Genomic DNA, 25634 nt, shown 5'->3' on the forward strand with positions numbered 1-25634 from the left:
TAATTCATAATTTGGTCAACACTACGGCATAATGTTGTCATCCTTTGCTGCATACTTATATCCAATGGCCCCACAGCAGGCAGCACATGTTAAAAGTGCTTGTTAATGAAGCAGGGAGACTGTGAAGTTTGCGAACTTAGTTTGGTGTGTGCAAATCCTGCATTGCCAATCCCTGGTGAATTGCAGCTACTGCTATTGAAGCAAGGCCAATAGAGGTACCTTTGGATGAGGCAGACTGGCAGACTGGCAGACCTCATAGTACTGGTGGTGTCCTGTGCATTCATGTTTGTTAGTGCCCCCCAATGACCACCTCTGCCATGGATTTCTTCACTACCACCCTTTAACTGTGCCCCCAAGTCTCCATAACCGCTCTCTCCCAGATGCATTTAATTTGATTTACAGCGTCACTCATACCATTTTAGGGTGTCAGAGCACTTTACATCACACACATTACACAGAGACAATCAATATGTGTGTAAATCACTGTATAGAAAATGTTACATAAGACTAAGGACTAAAATGGTGTAGAAGTCACATGACAACTATACTAGTAGCCCATATAGTTTTATAGTGATTGGTCTGGAGAAACACAATACCCGGAATTTAAAACGTAATAGCATAGTTGGTGGTTCTCAATAATATTCAGAATTGATTTCTGTCCAAAAGAACACTTTTTGGGACATTAGGATAATCAAAGACTGGGGGACGGAGGGGGGAACATAACACTCAAATTTATACTTTGCAGTTTGTATGCAGCTCTTAGATGACAGTTAATAACTCACTGTTCTAAGTTATGATTTTAACTTATAAACTGCAAGTAACAAAAGGATCTCTGACAAAAGCAGTAGATCACTGACCTATTTACATTATGTGCACTTTGTGATCTGCATGGCGTATGTTCTTTGCAGCCGGTACATTAACCCTCTGAGCTACCTTTCCACTAGACAAAATTCTGATCTCTCTCTACGAAGAACATTAATCACCAGAGTCATCATGAGATTTTTATTGTTGCCGAAAATTGCTGGAAGCCTGGAAACCATAATATACTTGCAAACATGATGCCTTCACCTAAAGTCAGCACCCGGTGCGGTCACACTGGTTGCACCGCCCTAGAGCTGGCCCTTCTCAAGGGTCCTGTGACCTCAGTGACTGTTGTTCTAGGGTATGCTGCTTCATAGGCCTGCCCGCAAGACTGGAGGTGAACTTCAGTATGGATAGTGGTGGACAAGCCTTGAAGGTTAACCTACACTGGTCATGCTAGGGTCCACCTGCTGGTGCGAAGACACCAGGACTTCTAAGGTGTTGCGAAGCCTTCTAAGGTCTAGCATGTGATTGTGCTCTCGCAGGAGAGTGGTCTGGTGGGCTGGTTATTAAGGCTGAACCTGGTTCCCAGTTCCAAATTCAGTAGCTCTGACCATAGTGCCACATCCTCTCCCCCACTGAACACCGTACTGCCCCACTGAGAAAAACTTTCCACTGTTTTCAACTACAACCCAATTGTTGCCCGCTATAAACACCTGGATGCGCAATTTAAATTACGCACTAGACAAGAGCAATATGCGGCCTACAAAAAAAAAGGAACAACATCCTGGAAGAAGCAAACACAGAGGGAATGCAAAATTTAGCAAACCATTGGAAATGTAAGTAGGAACAACATGTTTACCTTAATGCTTTTACATTCACTATTCAGAAATCAGTGAGTGCTTTTGCCTGAAAAGTTAAGGACACGACTACAGGGCCCTGAATGGGTCCATTTCAATGGCCATTGCTTATATCCTTACAAAACATAAGCAGTATGGCAAATAGACCACATCCCTGGACGCAGAGCGGCAGCACACATTTTGTTTTCCAATCCACACATTTTGGTACCTCCAGGATTGGTGCACGAGTTCCAAGTCTGGGGAAAACAAAGACAAGAAAACAAAAATAGTGCTTCACTGGCAAACTCTGTAAAAGTGGCGCTAATGTGTTTCAGTGTGAATAAAATCAGTTTGGCCAGTTTGCTACCACTCTGTCTTACTTTATTTAGTTACTTATCTATTTTTCATATTTTTAGCCTTTTATTCCCAATGATGCACCTTGGAATTAAAATGTCCGACAAATACTAAATTTCCAGCAAAAGCATCTTTCTTTTTGGATCCATTTCATAGGGAAGCAAATAAAAGAAAGGAGAGGAGAGAGAGTGAGAACAACGCTTGAAGTCACGGTTTTCATGGGCATCTGCAGGGGGAGGGGGGGGGGCAAGGAGGGTCGCTCCAGGGGGGGCAAGCGCCCCTCCCCCCCCCCCCCCCCCCTGCGGACGCCCATGTGCAGAACGTCAGCTGTAACGGGGCAAGCAGCTGAAGATCCTAGGTGTGCGAGTAGCGGTAGAAAGTACTGTTCTAATTTAAAAAGCAATTTTTTCATTTGATTAGAAAGCAGAGTGAGAGATATCAGTACCTCACTCCAGGCACTGACTCGAGGTGAGTGGCAATTCAGTACGGCCCGGCCGCCTCAACGACTCTCGGGGCGAACCATGCGGCCTGGCCATGATTCATTTAGCCGGAAAGCTGCACTGCGGGGTGCTCTGGGCTCCAGCAACCGCTGTGGTCCATGGGGTTTTGTCTGGTGGGTCCGGTCGCAGAGATCACATTAAAACAAATAATTTCTGCAGTGTAAGCAGCGCTTATTGCTACTGCAGCCTCCCACAACTTTGTTCTCAGGAACTGCAGCCACCCGCTCACACAGCTTTGGGCATGGTCAACAAACAACAATGTCTCAACAGGTAATATTTAGAGGCAAATTTTAAGAATATTCACAGAAGTTGCAGAGAAGAACAAGAAAAACACAGGGAGACATCAATGAGTTATGCAATAATTGCTGGGAGTGGTTTATATATAAAAATAGATGAGGTAAAGAAGAAGCACTGTATTTCATTAAATGATATGTAACCTATACCACTTGGGCAAATTTGTACTTGTGAGGAAATGAACAGCACAAATTGACAAGTGAAACCAGCAAGAGGTGGCGCAAGAGAACAGTGATAAAAATATTTACAAGGGACCATTAACCCTTTCGATGCTCATGACGGAACGGTTCCGTCATGAGCATCAGTCGAGCTGTGCTCATGACGGAACCGTTCCGTCATGACCACACCCATTAACATTGGGGCCCAGCACCGGCGGTAAATCGGGGCAGCACGGATGAGGTTAATAATGGTCCAAATACATTTGAGAATAGCTTAGGAATGGATAAATGGATTAATAAAGCAGAACAAAAATGCGCCAAGTCGAGCCCCACAGACGAATGTTCCTCGAGGCGAGGGATGCGGGAAGTCTCCCGCCGGATCAGCGCGAAGCCACGATTGTAGTTATACATAAGGCAGGGAAACCGGCGGACAGGTGCTCGTCTTACTGCCCTATTTCACTCCTTAATGTTGAGGCCAAGGTGCTGGCTAAAGTCTTAGCGACAAGACTGCTCTTGGTTCTCCCGGATCTGGTCCATTTGGATCAGTCTGGATTCATGCCCCACCGAAGTACTACGGGTAAAGAATTTCTTGTGTAGGGTGGATCTGCACACCAGTAATCACTTGTAAAGTTGGACTATGTGGGTTTTGAAGAAATCTTTGCGTGCTTACTAGTGTGAGGGTTTTGTGCCTAACTCCCTCCTAAGTAACAGTCATTCAAATATTAGCCCAGGGGAACCCCGGGCTGCTAGAAGCACAGCTAATGGGCATTCAGCCTCTTTAAATTTGATGGAGTTTTAACACATTTATTCAAGCTTCAATGTTTGCCTTTAATTTTTAAAGATAGCATATTTTTCTCGTAAACATTAGTCATAAGAAATACGTATACACATGTTTCAAAAAGCATTCGCAATCAATGTCAAACAATAAACGCTTGAAAATATTAACACATATTTTCAATGCATGTAAAGTATTATAAACAGTTCATCTATACTTGATATTCAAAAAAATAATAATAGCCAACATCCCAATGCATTTCGGGTTACAAACAGAACCCTTCTTCAGGGGATAAATTATATGCGGTCAAAAGTTCAATCTTCCTTGAGTGATTGGTCTCTCAAAGTGAAAGTTCGACAGGATCTAAAAGACAACAGCATACCATACTATATTAAGTTGTTTCGTATATACAATTTCATATCAAAAAAGAACAATCTGGAGTAAACACTGAGGAAAAAAGGCCAAAGGACGCGCCACCAAGAGGTTGACACCCGTGTCTTGCAAAATGATTCAATGATGTGAGATAGTGAACCAGCTGGTTCATAGAAAGAGATGAGATCCAACATGCTTCGCTCTCAAAGGTGAAAAAACGGGACCCGAAAAGTGACATCAAAGACTCATGCTTGTGACTGAATCACCAATTGATTTCTAGTGTTAGATTATATGCCTTTAAGTAAAAAAATCCACTACACTGTGAAAATACATACATTCGTCAGAACAGCCTCACGTTCATCCGGTCGCTTATGCAACGTGAATAACCCTTTCTATCGAGGACCTAAATGGCAGATTAACAAGAACCTATTATAATTACTGAGCAATATGTGGAAAATGCCCATGAGAATCTAGCGTTAATGCAAGTCTTACCGCCAACTTGAAGACGGGTAAACGCGCTGCACAAAAGGGTCGCCCATCAACACTCTGTATGTTTAAAAGAGACTCGTGGTGAGTTGAAAACTATCGGACAGACCGTCCTTCCCAAAGGTTACTGCTAGTCTCGTGTAGAAATACTAACCTGCCTGCTCCTGTACCGGCGTCCTGAATGAGTCTATCGGAACGAGTCCGTCCTACCGATCACGTGGTACGGAACTCGTCCGGAGCTTACTAACTTAATCGACACTAAGGAGAGACTACATCACTCAACTTTGGGAATCCTCACTAATCATGGCGGCCGTGATGCGCCAGCATCTCTAGCATTATCGGCAACAAGTACATATGTGATAGAATACCAATTAAAGTGTACTAAGGACTTTGGGTTGTAGTTACGGTGTCCCAAGTAAAATAGAAAAAATAGTGATAAAAAACGCCGGTATGTAATGTTATGCACATAAGTATGATGGAACAAACTTAAAGGTCACCTGTCTTATTTTGTCAAGGGCTCATGCTATATTCCTACATTAAGTGCAAAATGTCTGTGAAAATAAAAATAAAAATAAAGAAATAAATAAATATAAATAAAAATAAAAAAGAACCCAAGCTGTTGTATAACACAAATAATTTGTAGAAAGGTTGGAAAGTGGGGTAAGTTGAGAGAAGAAAAGAAAGAGTGAGTGCCAAGACTCAGTGTCCCTCCTTACAATCTGAAATACATGATCATGTGGGGTTCAGAGAAAGCACAAAAGTTCATAGTGATCATTTAAACCATTAGGATCAACAGTTCCTAAGAATTTTATCCAATGTGTTTCCCTTCTTGCTAGAAGTGTGTGCAAATCCAATCCTGGGGAGCGTTCTATACGTTCTAGGACTGTGTACCTGAGTTGGGGAATTGTGTGATTAGCTTCTACCCAATGTCTGGCCAGTGGGGAAGTTGTGGTATGATTCCTGATTCGACTTTTATGCTCTATTATTCGAATCTTTATTTTTCGACTTGTACGTCCCACGTAGACTAGTCCACAGGGACACTTAATCGCATATACAACTCCTTCCGTGTTACAATCAGCATTGTGTCTTAGTTTGATGCTCACTCCTGAGTGTGGATGAGTGAATTGATCACCTGTGATGACGTTCCCGCATTGTCCGCAGTTATAGCATTTCAACATACCCCTCTCTCTTTGTCTAGCTGTACGCTTATGAGGTTTCAAAAATTCCCTTAAGTTCTTGGTTCTGGTATGTGCAAAAAGGGGACTGCCTTGGAATACTGTTGTGAAATCAGGTTCACTTTCGATAAGTTCCCAACGTTTCCTGATAATTGTCTTGATCTGTGTAGCTTGTGTGGAGTTCTTGAGAACAAATACCTCACGGTGCGTAGGTACTTTCTCTTTAGGTGTCAAAAGTTCGTCACGAGTTTTTCTCGACGTGATCTGAGCAGCTTCGTTGAGTATTTGGTCTGGGTAACCTCGCTCTTTGTATTGTTGCATCTGTTTAGTGATCTCTTCTTTACTTCGCACATCGTCTGATGTAATCCTCTTGATTCGCATCATCTGCGAGATCGGTAGATGTTTTTTCAAACTGTACGGATGTGCGCTCGTGAACAGTAATGAGTTGTTAACATCTGTAGGCTTCCTGTACACCGATGTAGATAGCCCAGTTGGAGTTTTACTTATTTCAATGTCTAAGAAATGAATCTTCTGTTTTTCAATATTATGGGTAAACTGGATGCGAGGATTCTGTTCATTTAGTTTGCCAATACTCTCTTCTAGTTCATCTCTAGTGCCTGTCCAGATGACTAGAATGTCATCAATGTACCTCAGAAACATAGCTGCATGTCTTGTCCACATCAGATCCGACAGTATGTGTTGATCCTCAAAACGAGCCATGTAGGTGTTGGCGTATGATGGTGCTCCGGGAAAACCCATGGCTGTCCCTGTACGCTGTATGTAAAAATTGTCCTTCCACACAAAGTAGTTATTATATAGGGCAAAATGTAATAGTTCCAAGAGAAAAACTGCTTTGTTGTGATCAATTTCTGACTGTAACAGTCGCCATTCTATTGCCTCCAATCCTTCTTCGTGTGCTATTGAGGTGTATAGTGCGACTACATCAATTGTACATAGCCAGATGTCATTCAAAAGGAGATGTTTTTGTGATTCCAGTTTCAGTAAACAGTCGGTGGTATCTTTAACGTATGTCTTCCAGGATTGGACCAGCAGTTGTAGATAAAAGTCAAGATAGTATCCCAGAGACTCGTGGATCGAGCCGCACCCTGCTACAATGGGCCGAAAAGGTGGTTTGGTTTTGTGCTTGTGCACCTTTGGTAGCATGTATAGGTTCGGAATCTTAGGTGCAGAATTGAAAAGAAATTTTTTAGTATTCTCATCTATGATGCCAGAGTCTAGAGCTTTAGACAAGAACTCATCCAGTAGTCTCAGTAGTTCATTTGTTGGATCTTGTTCTAAAGGGAGGTAGGTGTCTCTGTCTTGAATATGTTCCATTACACTCTCGTTGTAAAAATCGGTGTCAAGCACCACTAGAGCTCCTCCTTTATCTGCTGGATGAAATGTTACTGAGGAGTCTTGTCTCAACTTATTGAGAATGCGTCGTTCCTTGGGGTTCAAATTTTGATGTTGTATTGAACCATATTTGATTGTCTCTAAATCCTTTTTGACCAAAGACTCAAAGGTGTCAAGGGTCTTGTGTGAAATTGGTGATAAGAATCTGCTCTTAGGTCTGAATTTTTTCTGTTCGATCGTAAGTTCTTGTTGACTTGGGTTGATAGAAAAGAACCACCTTAGTCTGAGTTTACGCATGAATTTAAAAAGGGCTACCTCCGTCTCTAATGCATTAGACGTGTAGGATGGAACAAAAGAGGTTCCTTTGTTAAGTACCTTAATCTCTTCCGTGGTTAACTGTCTTGATGAGATGTTGATTACCAGAGAATTCACTTCTTCACTGTTCTCTGTGGCCTTCCTTGCTCTTTTGGCACCTTTGGTTTTTCCGCGCCTTGTGTTTCGTCTTGTGGTGTCGACGTTTTGTCTGGTGGAATTTTGGTCAAGGGGCCCTCCCCTAAAAAAGGTCCACTGCTTGTTGAGGTGGTCGCTGTCGTTTCCGAATTTGGTGCTGTGAGATGTGTCACGATAGCGGGAGGCCTCTGCATCGTTAAGTCCTCATCTTGTACTATGCTCTCTTCCGACGATGCCGCATCTGGTTTTTTAAAGGCCCTCTTCTGTGCATATTTTTCAGCCCAGGTATAAACTTCGTCCAGTTTATAGTCGATCGTGTCCCTACGGAACTTGCGTATCTTCCTTTCATGTACTTCCTTTGCATGCGTGTCAAGATTCTTGTTTATCTTCTCAAGTACTTGATTCCAGTTTTCTTTCTCCATCCGGTTACTTATTTCATTTTTAGGTCTCGCCTGTCGATGCGCATGCGCATCGAGCTTGCGAGACTATGGGGGCTTATCCACTCTTTATCCAACTTTCAAGGAATCGTGGCGATTCCTTGCAGTGCACGAGACATTTTAGACTAATGCGCATGCGCAAACAGCTTAAAAGCGCGTGCACAAGCCTGCATTGCCTTCTCTCTCTCTGACAGCCTCCCCCAGCTCCGCCTCTTCACTTTTTGATTGCACGGATGTTAGGCCGTGCCTCTCCTACTCTACTCCCCCCTCCTTCTCCACTCCCCCTCACGACGCACCTCCGGATCCGCCCCCTCCCCATTTTGTGTCCACATGTCTTCCACAACCCACTAACGCCCGAACCCCCCCCCTCTGTCCCCGTACACAGCCATGCTCGCATTTCAACTCCCCCTCTCCAGACGCACCCCCGGATCGTACCCCCGTCAAACTGTCTGGCACACGAAAGTATTACCATTATCACGACTTTTTTATTCCTTTCAGAAAACATTTCCCTCTTCAACTCTAACTTCGGCAAATGTATTTTAGTGGACAATGAAACATACTTATTTGTTACCAAACATTTGTACATCCTTCCACAACCCACTAACGCCCGAACCCCCCCCCCTCTGTCCCCGTACACAGCCACGCTCGCATTTCAACTCCCCCTCTCCAGACGCACCTCCGGATCCGCCCCCTCCCCATTTTGTCTCCCCACGTGAAACTGTTTGGCACACGAAAGTATATACTTTCATTTTGTCCACCTCCGGATCCGCCCCCTCCCCATTTTGTCTACCACCGTGAAACTGTTTGGCACACGAAAGTCTTACCATTACCACGACATATTTCCTTTCAGCTCTAACTTCGGCTAATGTATTTTAGTGGACAATGAAACATACTTATTTGTTACGAAACATTTGTACAGCCTTCCACATGTCTTCCACAACCCACTAACGCCCGAACCCCCCCCCTCTGTCCCCGTACACAGCCATGCTCGCATTTCAACTCCCCCTCTCCAGACGCACCCCCGGATCGTACCCCCGTCAAACTGTCTGGCACACGAAAGTATTACCATTATCACGACTTTTTTATTCCTTTCAGAAAACATTTCCCTCTTCAACTCTAACTTCGGCAAATGTATTTTAGTGGACAATGAAACATACTTATTTGTTACCAAACATTTGTACATCCTTCCACAACCCACTAACGCCCGAACCCCCCCCCCTCTGTCCCCGTACACAGCCACGCTCGCATTTCAACTCCCCCTCTCCAGACGCACCTCCGGATCCGCCCCCTCCCCATTTTGTCTCCCCACGTGAAACTGTTTGGCACACGAAAGTATATACTTTCATTTTGTCCACCTCCGGATCCGCCCCCTCCCCATTTTGTCTACCACCGTGAAACTGTTTGGCACACGAAAGTCTTACCATTACCACGACATATTTCCTTTCAGCTCTAACTTCGGCTAATGTATTTTAGTGGACAATGAAACATACTTATTTGTTACGAAACATTTGTACAGCCTTCCACATGTCTTCCACAACCCACTAACGCCCGAACCACCCCCCTCTGTCCCCGTACACAACCATGCTCGCATTTCAACTCCCCCTCACGACGCACCTCCGGATCCGCCCCCTCCCCATTTTGTGTACCCCCGTCAAACTGTTTGGCACACGAAAGTATTACCATTATCACGACTTTTTTATTCCTTTCAGAAAACATTTCACTCTTCAACTCTACAGCCTTCCACATGTCTTCCACAACCCACTAACGCCCGAACCACCCCCCTCTGTCCCCGTACACAACCATGCTCGCATTTCAACTCCCCCTCACGACGCACCTCCGGATCCGCCCCCTCCCCATTTTGTGTACCCCCGTCAAACTGTTTGGCACACGAAAGTATTACCATTATCACGACTTTTTTATTCCTTTCAGAAAACATTTCACTCTTCAACTCTAACTTCGGCAAATGTATTTTAGTGGACAATGAAACATACTTATTTGTTACCAAACATTTGTACATCCTTCCACATGTCTTCCACAACCCACTAACGCCCGAACCCCCCCCTCTGTCCCCGTACACAGCCATGCTCGCATTTAAACTCCCCCTCTCCAGACGCACCCCCGGATCGTACCCCCGTCAAACTGTCTGGCACACGAAAGTATTACCATTATCACGACTTTTTTATTCCTTTCAGAAAACATTTCCCTCTTCAACTCTAACTTCGGCAAATGTATTTTAGTGGACAATGAAACATACTTATTTGTTACCAAACATTTGTACATCCTTCCACAACCCACTAACGCCCGAACCCCCCCCCTCTGTCCCCGTACACAGCCACGCTCGCATTTCAACTCCCCCTCTCCAGACGCACCTCCGGATCCGCCCCCTCCCCATTTTGTCTCCCCACGTGAAACTGTTTGGCACACGAAAGTATATACTTTAAACAGAAATCGTCTACACCACGAGATAATGACATACGCTTTAAAAGTTACATCGGCTTGTACATTGACAAATCTGCAGGACTACCACTGAAATCGTCTACACCACGAAATAAAGCGTGCTACGTTAAAAATACCGATTGTATCTCTAGCATTGCACCTAAAATAAAACATTTTTGTCCCATTTACATGAACACAAAGTCAGGCCACAGACTGCAAGGCTTTCGTCACGAAAACTACAGGATGCTAGACTACTTTAAGTGCCGTCGCCAAGATTGTAATCACTTGTGAAGTTCCTTTGGGGATGTGCTAATTTAGAACAGCAGGATGCGACGCGGGTGTTAGCTCGATAACAACACCAAACCCCCCCCCCCCCCCCCCCACAAAAAAAAACGACTGAAAGGAAATACTTACACTACAAACGTAAAACTTTTTAGCGAAACGTAAGCAATGTCACTGTACGCAAATATTAACACTAGAAACGTGTAGTTATTTTAACAATACTTATTTACTTTACATAACCATAATTATTTTTGGACAAGTTTCCTCGACTGCGTGGTATGTAAATTCGTCTTATTCTACGTTTACGCTTTTACAGACTAAATTTTTTTATGTTTCCTCACTGAAACATTTCCGATTTTGCCTTCTTTTGTATAATCACCACTGTATTTTAACGTTCCCACACACACATTAATGTTGGCATGATATAACAAAAAACAAGACAACTTTGATGGCAAATACATCAGCTCTAAACATTTCGCCACACCTGTCTCTAGATTTATTTATTTCCATAAACAATATGTACCATCTTCTAAATTCCCCACTCTATTTAAACGTTCCCACACACACATCAACCACTCACCCTCAACCACTCACCCTCAACCACTCACCCTCAACCACTCACCCTCAACCACTCACCCTCAAACAGTCACCATCAAACAGTCACACACAAACACTCACCCTCAATCACTCACCCTCAAACAGTCACCCTCAAACAGTCACCCTCAAACACTCACCCTCAACCACTCACCCTCAACAACTCACCCTCAACAACTCACCCTCACCCACTCACCCGCACCCAGTCGCCCTCACCATCAACCCCTCATGCTATTTTTAAGGGTAACTTACAGACTAAAGATTTTCTATGTTGCCTCACTGAAACATTTGCGATTTTGCATTTTTTGGATAATCAACACTGTATTTTAACGTTCCCACACACACATTAATGTAGGCATGCTATAACAAAAAAAAAAACCAACTTTAATGGCAAGTACATCAGCTCAAAACATTTCGCCACACCTGTCTCTAGATTTATTTATTGGCATAAGAAAAAAATGTACCATCTTATAAATACCTCACTCTATTTGAACGGTACCACACACACATCAACCACTCACCCTCAACCATTCACCCTCAACCATTCACCCTCAACCATTCACCCTCAACCATTCACCCTCAACCACTCACCCTCAACCACTCACCCTCAACCACTCACCCTCAACCACTCACCCTCAACCACTCACCCTCAACCATTCACAATCACTCACCCTCCCTCACCCTCACTCACCCTCCCTCACCCTCAACCCCTCACCCACCCTCAACCCCTCACCTTCACTCAACACCTCAGCCTTGCCCTCACTCGCCATCACCCTCAACCACTCACCCTCAACCACTCACCCTCAACCAATCACCCTCACCCTCAACCCTCACCTACCCTCACCCTCAACACTCACCTACCCTCACCCACCCTCAACCCCTCACCCTCACTCAACACCTCAGCATCGCCCTCACTCCCCCTCACCCTCAACGTCTCATGCTATTTTAAAGGGTAACTTGGCGCTGACAGTTCAAGTCGAATGACAGTAAGGTAGAAAAATTCTATAGTCACTCACCCTCAACGCCTCACCCAACATCTCACCTTGAATCACCATCAACATCTCACCCTCACTCACCCTCAAAACATCAGCCTCAATTCCTCACCTCAACCCCTCACCCTCAACCACTCACCCTCAACCACTCACCCTCAACCACTCACCCTCAAACAGTCACCATCAAACAGTCACACACAAACACTCACCCTCAATCACTCACCCTCAAACAGTCACCCTCAAACAGTCACCCTCAAACACTCACCCTCAACCACTCACCCTCAACAACTCACCCTCACCCACTCACCCGCACCCAGTCGCCCTCACCATCAACCCCTCATGCTATTTTTAAGGGTAACTTACAGACTAAAGATTTTCTATGTTGCCTCACTGAAACATTTGCGATTTTGCATTTTTTGGATAATCAACACTGTATTTTAACGTTCCCACACACACATTAATGTAGGCATGCTATAACAAAAAAAAAAAACCAACTTTAATGGCAAGTACATCAGCTCAAAACATTTCGCCACACCTGTCTCTAGATTTATTTATTGGCATAAGAAAAAAATGTACCATCTTATAAATACCCCACTCTATTTGAACGGTACCACACACACATCAACCACTCACCCTCAACCATTCACCCTCAACCATTCACCCTCAACCATTCACCCTCAACCACTCACCCTCAACCACTCACCCTCAACCACTCACCCTCAACCACTCACCCTCAACCACTCACCCTCAACCACTCACCCTCAACCATTCACAATCACTCACCCTCCCTCACCCTCACTCACCCTCCCTCACCCTCAACCCCTCACCCACCCTCAACCCCTCACCTTCACTCAACACCTCAGCCTTGCCCTCACTCGCCATCACCCTCAACCCCTCACCCTCAACCACTCACCCTCAATCACTCACCCTCTACCACTCACCCTCAACAACTCACCCTCAACCACTCACCCTCAACTACTCACCCTCAACCAATCACCCTCAACCACTCACCCTCAACCAATCACCCTCAAACAGTCACCCTCAACCACTCACCCTCAACCACTCACCCTCAACCACTCACCCTCAACATCTCACCCTCACTCACCCTCAACACCTCACCCTCAACCCCTCACCCCCAACCCTCACCCGCAACCCCTCACCTTCCACCCCTCACCCTCACTCACCCTCCATCACCCTCAACCCCTCACCTACATCATCAACACTTCACCCTAAACACCTCACTCACCCTCAACCCCTCCCACTCACCCTCACTCACCCTCAACACCTCACCATCACTAACACTCAACCCCTCACCCTCACTAACTCTCAATGACTCAATCACCCTTACTCTCACTCGCATTCAATATCTCACCCTCAACCACTCACCCTCAACCACGCACCCTCAACCACTCACCCTCAACCACTCACCCTCAACCACTCACCCTCAACCACTCACCCTCAACCACTCACCCTCAACCACTCACCCTCAACCACTCACCCTCAACCACTCACCCTCAACCACTGTCCCTCAACATCTCACCCTCACTCACCCTCAACACCTCACCCTCAACTCCTCACCCCCAACCCTCACCCGCAACCCCTCACCTTGCACCCCTCCCCCTCACTCACCCTCCATCACCCTCAACCCCTCACCTACATCATCAACACTTCACCCTCAACACCTCACTCACCCTCAACCACTCACCCTCAGCCACTCACCCTCAACCAATCACCCTCACCCTCAACCCTCACCTACCCTCACCCTCAACACTCACCTACCCTCACCCACCCTCAACCCCTCACCCTCACTCAACACCTCAGCATCGCCCTCACTCCCCCTCACCCTCAACGTCTCATGCTATTTTTAAGGGTAACTTGGCGCTGACAGTTCAAGTCGAATGACAGTAAGGTAGAAAAATTCTATAGTCACTCACCCTCAACGCCTCACCCAACATCTCACCTTGACTCACCATCAACATCTCACCCTCACTCACCCTCAAAACGCCTCACCCTCACTCATCCTCACCCTCAACCCCTCATGCCACTTTTTAAGTTTAACTTTGAGTACACAGTTCAAGTCGATTTAGATTAAAGTAGAAAATGGTCTCTGGAAACGTTAACAAAACTCCTATAGTTTACATACTATGCCGTACACACACACCAACATAATTCCTAGCATTTAAAATTACCAACAGACACATTCTAGGGCCGCATCCTCAGCAATGCTCACGATTTTTATACTACAAATAACAACACAACTTTGATGGCAAATAAATCAGCTCTGAACATTTCGCCACACCTATCGCTACATTTCTCTATTGCCAAACAAAATCATCGACCAACTTTCTCAGTCTCCTACTGTACTTCTATGCTGACACTCACACATTAATGGAGGCATCTGCAGCAATGTCCTGTCTTTTCATACTAAACATAAACGCCACAACTTTGATCCTGTATATTACAAGACTTACATTAAGGGACGCACCCGCAGCCAAATTCTGTATTTACAACACGTACACACACAGCCAAAATTATCCTAGCATTTACAAATACCCACAGACACATCTTTCTCATTCGCCGACTGGACGGCTCCACAGCCCTGTTCAGTATTTGCATACTAAACATAAACGCCACAACTTCGGCACATCTTTCACCCTGTATATTACAAGCGTTCTATGTTTCTAAATGAAACTTTGTATACTTTACAAGCTTTAGATATTCCACTTTTTAAGGGTTACTTCGAGCAAAAAAAGTTGAACTTCAATGACAGAAACGTTAAATAAAACAGACGACTAAAAAATAATTTTACTTTGTCAGTTCCGAGCTAACTCTTATGTGCGCTTAAGTGAGTTGGCCAGGGAAGTCTACTGGCGCGCCAATGTCGAAACTCCATTTGCATACACATTCAAACATTCACACTTCTAATTCGCGCACATCAGCTAGTGTGACTTTTCCTTGGGGCAAGGGAAGGACTGCAAGACGGGTGTTAGCTCGAGAACAACAACAGACATCCCCCCCCACCCCAAAATCAAGTAGAAACGTGAATTTTTTTCGCTAAACTTAAACAATCCCACTGAACGTAAATACGAACATTAGAAACGTTATTTGTTTTATCAAAACTTATTTAGTTTACATAACCAGGCCTAGTATTTCACAATTTTGTGGGACAACGTAGTATGTAACATCGGCCTATTCTACTTCGACTCTTGTACAGACTACATATTTTCAATGTTGCCTTCAGTGGGAAAATTACGATGTTGCCTTCGTTTGGATAACCACCATATTTCTGATACACACACATTAAGGGACGCATCCGCAGCAGACTCACTCTCACTCACCCGTTTTTTTTTTTCTATTTAGTTAAGGGTAACTTTCAGCCAACCTCTCTTGCTATTTTGTTAAGGGTCACTTGCAGCACACATTTCAAGACGAATTACAGTAAGGCAGAAAATGGCGTCTGGAAACGTTTTTTTTTTAACATCATAACTCTTATACTTTAAATACAATCTACCACTGTATTTTAACATTTCGCCACTCTTACTCACCACCAACCTCTCTTTCTATTTTCTTAAGGGTAACTTGCAGCCAACCTCGATTCCTACTTTGTTGACTATGGCGCTTTTACAGACTAAAGATTTTCGATGTTGACTCACTCAAACATTCCTGATTTTGCCTTCTTTTGGATAATCACCACTGTATTTTAACGTTAACACACACACATTAATGTAGGCATGCTATCACAATAAAAAACAAAAGTTTGATGGCAAATACATCAGCTCAAAACATTTCGCCACACCTGTCTCAAGATTTATTGCCTGAAAAAAATATGTACCAGCTTCTAAATCCCCCACTCTATTTTACCGTTCCCACACACACATCAACCACTCACCCACAACCACTCACCCTCACCCACTCACCCTCACCCACTCACCCTCACCCACTCACCCTCACCCACTCACCCTCACCCACTCACACTCACCCTCACCCACTCACCCTCACCCACTTACTCTCAACCACTCGCCCTCAACCACTCGCCCTCAACCACTCGCCCTCAACCACTCATCCTCAACCACTCATCCTCAACCACTCATCCTCAACCGCTCATCCTCAACCGCTCACCCTCAACCGCTCACCCTCAACCACTCACCCTCAACCACTCACCCTCAACCACTCACCCTCAACCACTCACCCTCAACCACTCACCCTCAACCACTCACCCTCAACCACTCACCCTCAACCACTCACCCTCAACCACTCACCCCCAACCACTCACCCTCAACCACTCACCCTCAACCACTCACCCTCAACCACTCACCCTCAACCAATCACCCTCAACCAATCACCCTCACCCTCAACCCTCACCTACCCTCACCCTCACCCTCAACACTCACCTACCCTCACCCACCCGCAACCCCTCATCCTCACTCAACACCTCAGCCTCGCCCTCACTCGCCCTAACCCTCAACGTCTCATGCTATTTTTAAGGGTAACTTGGCGCTGACAGTTCCAGTCGAATGACAGTAAGGTAGAAAAATTCTATAGTCACTCACCCTGAACGCCTCACCCAACATCTCACCTTGACTCACCATCAACATCTCACCCTCACTCACCCTGAAAACATCAGCCTCAATTCCTCACCTCAACCCCTCACCCTCAAGCATTCACCCTCACTCACCCTCCCTCACCCTCACTCACCCTCCCTCACCCACGTTCCAGTCGAATGACAGTAAGGTAGAAAAATTCTATAGTCACTCACCCTCAACGCCTCACCCAACATCTCACCTTGACTCACCATCAACATCTCACCCTCACTCACCCTGAAAACATCAGCCTCAATTCCTCACCTCAACCCCTCACCCTCAAGCATTCACCCTCACTCACCCTCCCTCACCCTCACTCACCCTCCCTCACCCACAACCCCTCACCCACCCTCAACCCCTCACCCTCACTCAACACCTCAGCCTTGCCCTCACTCGCCCTCACCCTCAACCCCTCACCCTCAACCACTCACCCTCAATCACTCACCTTCAACCACTCACCTTCAACCACTCACCTTCAACCACTCACCCTCAACCACTCACCCTCAACCACTCACCCTCAACCACTCACCCTCAACCACTCACCCTCAACCACTCACCCTCAACCACTCACCCTCAACCACTCACCCTCAAACAGTCACCCTCAAACATTCACCCTCAACAACTCACCCTCAACAACTCACCCTAAGCAACTCACCCTCACCCACTCACCCGCACCCAGTCGCCCTCACCATCAACCCCTCATGTTATTCTTAAGGGTAACTTACAGACTAAAGATTTTCTATGTTGCCTCACTGAAACATTTGCGATTTTGCATTTTTGGGATAATCACCACTGTATTTTAACGTTCCCACAAACACACATTAATGTAGGCATGCTATAACAAAAAAAAAACCCCAACTTTAATGGCAAGTACATCAGCTCAAAACATTTCGCCACACCTGTCTCTAGATTTATTTATTGGCATAAGAAAAATATGTACCATCTTCTAAATCCCCCACTCTATTTTAACGGTACCACACACACATCAACCACTCACCCTCAACCATTCACCCTCAACCATTCACCCTCAACCACTCACCCTCAACCACTCACCCTCAACCACTCACCCTCAAACAGTCACCCTCAAACACTCCCCCTCAAACACTCACCCTCAACCACTCACCCTCAACCACTCACCCTCAACCACTCACCCTCAACCACTGTCCCTCAACATCTCACCCTCACTCACCCTCAACACCTCACCCTCAACCCCTCACCCCCAACCCTCACCCGCAACCCCTCACCTTGCACCCCTCCCCCACACCTCACCCTCAACCCCTCACCCCCAACGCTCACCCGCAACCCCTCACCTTGCACCCCTCCCCCTCACCCACCCTCCATCACCCTCAACCTCTCACCTACATCATCAACACTTCACCCTCAACACCTCACTCACCCTCAACCCCTCCCACTCACCCTCACTCACCCTCACCCTCACTCACCCTCAACACCTCACCATCACTGACATTCAACCCCTCACCCTCACTAACTCTCAATGACTCAATCACCCTTACCCTCACTCGCATTCAATATCTCACCCACACTAACACTGAACGCCTCACTCACCCTCACTTTTATCCTCACTCACACTCAACAGTTCAACCTCACCCTCACTCACATTCACCCTCTCCCTCAACTCCTTATGCCATTTGTAAAGCGTAACTTGGATCAGACAGTTACAGTCAAATTACATTAAGGTTTAAATTGGCGTCTGTAAACTTTATTGATTTTTATCAAAACTCCTCCACTCACCCTCAACCACTCACCCTCAACCACTCACCCTCAACAACTCACCCTCAACCACTCACCCTCAACCACTCACCCTCAACCAATCACCCTCACCCTCAACCCTCACCTACCCTCACCCTCAACACTCACCTACCCTCACCCACCCTCAACCCCTCACCCTCACTCAACACCTCAGCATCGCCCTCACTCCCCCTCACCCTCAACGTCTCATGCTATTTTTAAGGGTAACTTGGTCTGACAGTTCAAGTCGAATGACAGTAAGGTAGAAAAATTCTATAGTCACTCACCCTCAACGCCTCACCCAACATCTCACCTTGAATCACCATCAACATCTCACCCTCACTCACCCTCAAAACATCAGCCTCAATTCCTCACCTCAACCCCTCACCCTCAACCACTCACCCTCAATCACTCACCCTCAACCACTCACCCTCAACCACTCACCTTCAACCACTCACCCTCAACCACTCACCCTCAACCACTCACCCTCAACCAGTCACCCTCAAACATTCACCCTCAAACATTCACCCTCAACAACTCACCCTCAACAACTCACCCTAAGCAACTCACCCTCACCCACTCACCCGCACCCAGTCGCCCTCACCATCAACCCCTCATGCTATTTTTAAGGGTAACTTACTGACTAAAGATTTTCTATGTTGCCTCACTGAAACATTTGCGATTTTGCATTTTTGGGATAATCACCACTGTATTTTAACGTTCCCACACACACATTAATGTAGGCATGCTATAACAAAAAAAAAACCCCAACTTTAATGGCAAGTACATCAGCTCAAAACATTTCGCCACACCTGTCTCTAGATTTATTTATTGGCATAAGAAAAATATGTACCATCTTCTAAATCCCCCACTCTATTTTAACGGTACCACACACACATCAACCACTCACCCTCAACCACTCACCCTCAACCATTCACCCTCACTCACCCTCCCTCACCCTCACTCACCCTCCCTCACCCTCAACCCCTCACCCACCCTCAACCCCTCACCTTCACTCAACACCTCAGCCTTGCCCTCACTCGCCATCACCCTCAACCCCTCACCCTCAACCACTCACCCTCAACCACTCACCCTCAACCACTCACCCTCAACCACTCACCCTCAACCACTCACCCTCAACCACTCACCCTCAACCACTCACCCTCAACCACAGACATTATTTGCTTAACTGAGATCAACACTACAAGAAATGCTACAGCTAATGATTTCAGTATAGAACAATATCATCACATTATATTTGATAAATTTCATACATACAACACAAACCATGGAATGATTATGTACTACAAAAAAGATTTATTTATATTGCCTATTTATGAGACACTTGAAGGGATAGACATTTTACATTTTACTCTACAGATTAATAACACAGATTACCTTATTATTATTTTATACAAACCACCCCTAAAAAGTATAACTTCTCTTTTTGATTTCATCACTAATATTACGGATTTTTACCCCATGCACAAATTGATTATTATAGGGGATTTCAATGTGGATGTATCTCAAACAAATGCAAACAGCAAGCAATTACTTGGATTCTTTGAAACAAAATTACAATGTCAACAACTCATTAACAGTTACACAACTAACTACCAATCCATTTTAGATCATATATATACAAATGACCAACTACACAACTATGGTACTTTAGAATGCTATTACAGTGATCATAAACCAATATGGGTTTGTATTTAACATGTTATATCACATTTTCTATTTCAGATGATGTCTATTGAAGAAATAATGAACATTAATACTGATGACAACAAACCATACCAGAAACCAATAAGAGTTAATGTCATCAGCTGCTCAGGGAAAACTACGTACAAAAATGCTAAACAAGAGCAGAAAATTTTATTCCATTTGGCTTTAGCAGATAAAACTGGAACAATTAAATGTACTTGTTACCAAGAAAATTTATATGAGCAAACGAAAATAAACTGTGGACTACTGATACGGAACTTTATTCTCAAAAACAAAACAATTTTAATTACAAAACAAACTAAAGTAACCAAATTTCCCGCAATGACAATCGAGGAGGGCCTGATCCAACAAGCAAACAACATTTTGCATCCGCCTGCACCATCGGCTTCTCCCATCAAGGAAATAAAACGGGCAAGTCTAAAAAGCCTGATGACCGTTTCAGGGACAATAATTGCCGTAAGTATGAACACAAACATGTTATCATGTCAACTAAAAAAAAATATTGTCTTGCAGTGGAAGAGTTGGACTTATTAGGATTGTAAATGACATATCTTATGTTTTTGTGCTTTTTCGAAATTGCAAGTATAAATAGTCTGACGACTGTTTCAGGGACAATATGTGCCAGATGTATCAACACAAACATGTCATCATGTCTAGTACAAAAATGCATAGTTGGCTTACACACAAATTACACATTTAGGGGCCCGGTGTAGGTAGCCCTTTAGCGATCCCAATCGGCCAAAAAAAAAAAAGATTTTGGCCCGTTTCACATCGGTAAAGGGCTATTGAGATGTAGGGGCACATTTTAGGTAACTTTAGCAAATCTGTTTATTAACCAAAACGGTAGATTTACAGATTCAATAAAATTAACTGAAATGTAATGTAGGTAGGCAATGTACCTTCTGTACATGGCTTACACAATCGGTATTTTACCATGGAATACAAATCCAGGGTAAAATACCTATGGCATGTGACAGGCAGACCTGCCCTTACAGCAGGTATGCTTGCCACATGGCACCTGTGCCTTTTTTGCCGGTGCAGGAGGGTGTCAAAGTGACACCACCTGCACCCTTCATAATTCTTTAATTACAGATTCAGTAAATACCGATTCGGTAATGCCTAATCATTCCTATGTCCTTCAAAACCCATATGAATTAATGCGCATTACCTATTCGCTATTTACCGATTTGGTAATTAAAGATTTGGTAAGTATTCTGTAATGAATCCAGATGTTGGTACCTACATACAAAAATGGGATTTACCTACATCGGGCCCTTAGTAACATCACGGACAACATCAAAAAAGCTTGCATTAGACACTCTTTCACACTCTTTCACACTATGTATAAAGGGATAGTTTTGAGATATATAATATGTGAGTACTTTGGGGTATATTACAAATTCAAGTACTCTCCACAATGACAATTTTTACTAAAAAAAAATTGCACTATGGTAGAAAGTATGTTCATTTGGGTCGTGAAATATAATACATTATATTACCAGTGATACAATGCACTACTACTATGTTTTTTTACTGTCACTATTTTGTAGAATTGTTCTTTTTGGGTTTACCAAAAGTACACAAATACTGTCTTTACATCAATGCCTCACCCTCAGTCAACATCACTCACCCTCAACACCCAACTCTCACTCTCACTCAACACCTCACCCTCAACAATTCAATTTTAATGCCTCACTCACCCTCAATCTCACTCAGCCGAGATCACCCTCAACACCTCCTCCTCACTCAGCCTCAATCACCCTCACTAGCCCTCAACACCTCCCACTCTAAAACTCTACCCTTCTCCCTCAAATACTCACTCACTCTCACTCAACACCTCAACACCTCAGCCTCACAATCAATATCAATGACTCACCCTCACTTAGCATCATCCTTACTCACCCTCAACTTCTCACCCTCAATAACTCTCAACACCTCACCCTCATTCACACACAACACCTCACACTCAACAATTCACCCTTAATGCCTCACTCAGCCTTAATCTCAATCACCCTCAATCACCCTCAACACCTCTCACTCAATCACCCTCACTCACCCTCACTCGCCCTCAACACCTCCCCCTCAAAAAGTCAACACTTCTCACTCAACTCCTCAGTCACCCTCACTCAACACCTCAACACCTCAGCCTCAACATCAACACCTCACCCTCACTCAATTAATCACCCTCACTCACCCACACTCACACTCATCCTTACTCACCTTCAACTTCTCACATTCAATCTTTCAGCCTCAACACTCCCTCACTCTCACTCACCCTCAACGCCTCCCCCTAACTCTGCCTCACTCACACTCACCCTCACGTAACACATCGTCCTCACTCACCCTCAACCCCACCCTCACTCACCACCTCACCCTCAATAACTCACCCTCACCCACACCCTCACTCATGTCATCAGGTCTACTAAAAATATGCATACTTGCCTTACTCAGCCTCACTCACACTCACGCTCATCGTTACTCACCCTCAACTTCTCACCCTCACTCACCTTCAAACTCTCACCCTCACCCTCTCACCCTCACCCACCCTCATTTACATTCAACCTCACCCTCACGTAACACCTCATCCTCACTCACCCTCACTCCCCATCAACTCCTCACACTCAACACCTCACCATCACACTCACTCATGTCATCATGTCTACTTAAAAAATGCATAGTTCACTTACACACACATTACACCTTTAGTAACTTCAAAAACTAACTGGACACATTTTTGATTATGCACTCTTCACACATAGTAGCAAGTACAACTTTTGAAAAATATAAGATGCCAGTGCTTTGGTGTATACTACAAAAAAAAGTACTATGTACAAGGCCATTTTTTACAAGAAACATTTCAATCTTTTAGAAAGGAGGTTCATTTGGGTCGTTAAATATGATACATTATATAGCCTTTCAGACAATGCACTAGTAATATCTGTTTTTACAATCACTATTTAATAGAATGCTTTCTTTTTGTGTAGGAAGAGGACGCAAAAACGGTGTTTATCAATGGGCAAGATACCCCACTCAAATCCATTACAATAAAAGATGCAACTGATGATATAAAAGTGACACTGTGGAGAGAAGCGTCACTATTTAAAATACATCTTGGGAAATATGTGACCCTGACTCATGTCACTGTACATGAATTCAATTGCCAAAAAATATTGAATACAACGCGCCATAGCAAAATGGAGGTAAGCACAACGAACAAACAAAGTTTTGCAATTATCTCTTTTCAGCCACTCTTGGAATTGCACCCAGTCTTGCCCTTTCACCCACTCTGCCCCTTCCACCCACTCTGGACATTTTACCCACTCTGCACATTTCAGCCACTTGGGACCTTTCGCCCATTCGGGAGCTTTCACCCACTCGGGAGCTTTCACCCACTCGGAACCTTTCAACAACTCTGGCTCTTTCACACACTCTAGGCCTATCACCCAATCTAGACTTATCACCCACTCTAGACTTATCACCCACTCTCATACTCACTCACCCTCAACAACTCACCATCAACACCTCACCCTCATACTCACTCACCCTCAACTCTTCACGCTCATTCACCCTCACTCACCGTCAACACACTATCACACTACAACAACAAACAAATACTTACCACCACAGCAACACTTAACTCACCCTCAACACCTCACCCTTAACTCCTCACTCAACCTCAATCTCAATCATCATCAATCACCTTCAACATCTCACACTCAACACCACTCTCATACTCACTCACCCTCACAACATCACCCTCATTTACCCTCACTTACCGTCAACACACTATCACACTACAACTACAAAAAAACACTTACCACCACAACAACACTTCACTCACCCTAAACACCTCACCCTTAACTCCTCACACTCACTCATCCTCAATCACCCTCAACACCTCACCCTCACTCACCCTCAACGCCTCAGCCACACTCACCCTGACACTCAGCTTCTCACCCTCAGCCTCAACACCTCACTCTCACTCACACTCAACGGCTCACCCTCAGTCAATCTCAACACATCACTCAACATCACTCTCACTCATCCTCAATCACACTCAACACCTCACTCTCAACACCTCACTCACCCTCAGCCCCTCACCCTCACTCACTCTCAACTCCTCACCCTCACTCATCCTCACTCACCCTCAACACCTCCCCCTCATTCTCACTCACTCTCACTCTCACTCACCCTCATACTCACTCACCCTCAACACACTATCACACTACAACCACACCAAAACTTAGCACCACTACACCACTTCAATCACGCTCAAAACATCCCCATCAGCCCCTTACTTACCCTCACTCTCACTCATCCTCAAACACTAACTCACCCTCAATCTCACTCACCCTCAACGCCTCACCCTCACTCACCCTCAACATCTCACCCTCACTCACCCTCAACACACTATGACACTACAACCACACAAAAAAATTATTACCACCACCTATCACCCAGTCTCGACCTATCACCCACTCAAACTCTATCAACAACTGGGACCCTTTCACCTACTCAGTCCATTTCACCCAATGTGTCCCTTTCAACAACTCTGTCCCTTTCAACCACTATAGGCCTTACACAAAAAATAAAGTATACACATTTTAAAAATAATTAATGCTTTTCTTTTCTCTCAACAGGTAACAGCCCCACCAGAGGAAAAGATGGACATTCTAATTTATGGTGTTGAAAGCTCTACTGAGCAAACAAGTATCATCACAATAAAAGTGACAAACACAGACGAATTGCAATCGATGCCCATCGAAAACGAGATCTTAATTAAATGGTTTATGTTAGATGAGGACGTTGAGAACATCGGAGATGCCCTTGTCCATTTTTTGCCACAAAATTTTGAAGTTGTCTTTTGTAATGGGCAAATCATAAAGATTCTTAAAGAAAAAGACGATGAAATATGTTCTGAGTAAATTTTGCATGTTGCCAGGATATCTTTTTTTTGTACAAAGTTAAACAATAAATATTTGTGTTTTTTTATAAAAAATAAACAAGTGTGTAATACAAATTTTACTACTTCTATGGTGATTTTTTCTATTCGAAAGGCAAATTATAACTAAGACACTCCATTTATACAACATAGTCACACCCACATACAAGATTTAGCCAATCCATTTCACATTAGAAAAACATATACAAATTACACATACTTTGTAGCTTACACGCACTACAGTATTATGTATGAATGAGACTGTTGAGCTAAAGACGCCTGTGCTGGTGCTGAGTTATGCTGTGTTGTTGAGCAATGTTACTGTGGGGGGCCGAAT

At 44.5% G+C, this 25634-nt stretch overlaps 1 protein-coding gene across 1 annotated transcript; it reads left to right on the forward strand.

Moving 5' to 3' along the window:
• The first annotated feature begins 20154 nt into the window (after positions 1-20154).
• On the forward strand, positions 20155-25373 carry LOC147726660 (uncharacterized). The gene is made up of 3 exons (XM_086962968.1): positions 20155-20811; positions 23340-23555; positions 24996-25373. Exons 1-3 carry the CDS (start codon positions 20374-20376, stop codon positions 25278-25280), a joined length of 939 nt encoding a protein of 312 aa, XP_086819094.1. The 5' UTR covers positions 20155-20373; the 3' UTR covers positions 25281-25373.
• Positions 25374-25634: the final 261 nt, after the last annotated feature.

This window comes from Lissotriton vulgaris, chromosome 3_1 (genome assembly GCF_964263255.1).
Source record: "Lissotriton vulgaris chromosome 3_1, aLisVul1.2, whole genome shotgun sequence".
Classification (NCBI taxonomy): Eukaryota; Metazoa; Chordata; class Amphibia; order Caudata; family Salamandridae; genus Lissotriton; species Lissotriton vulgaris.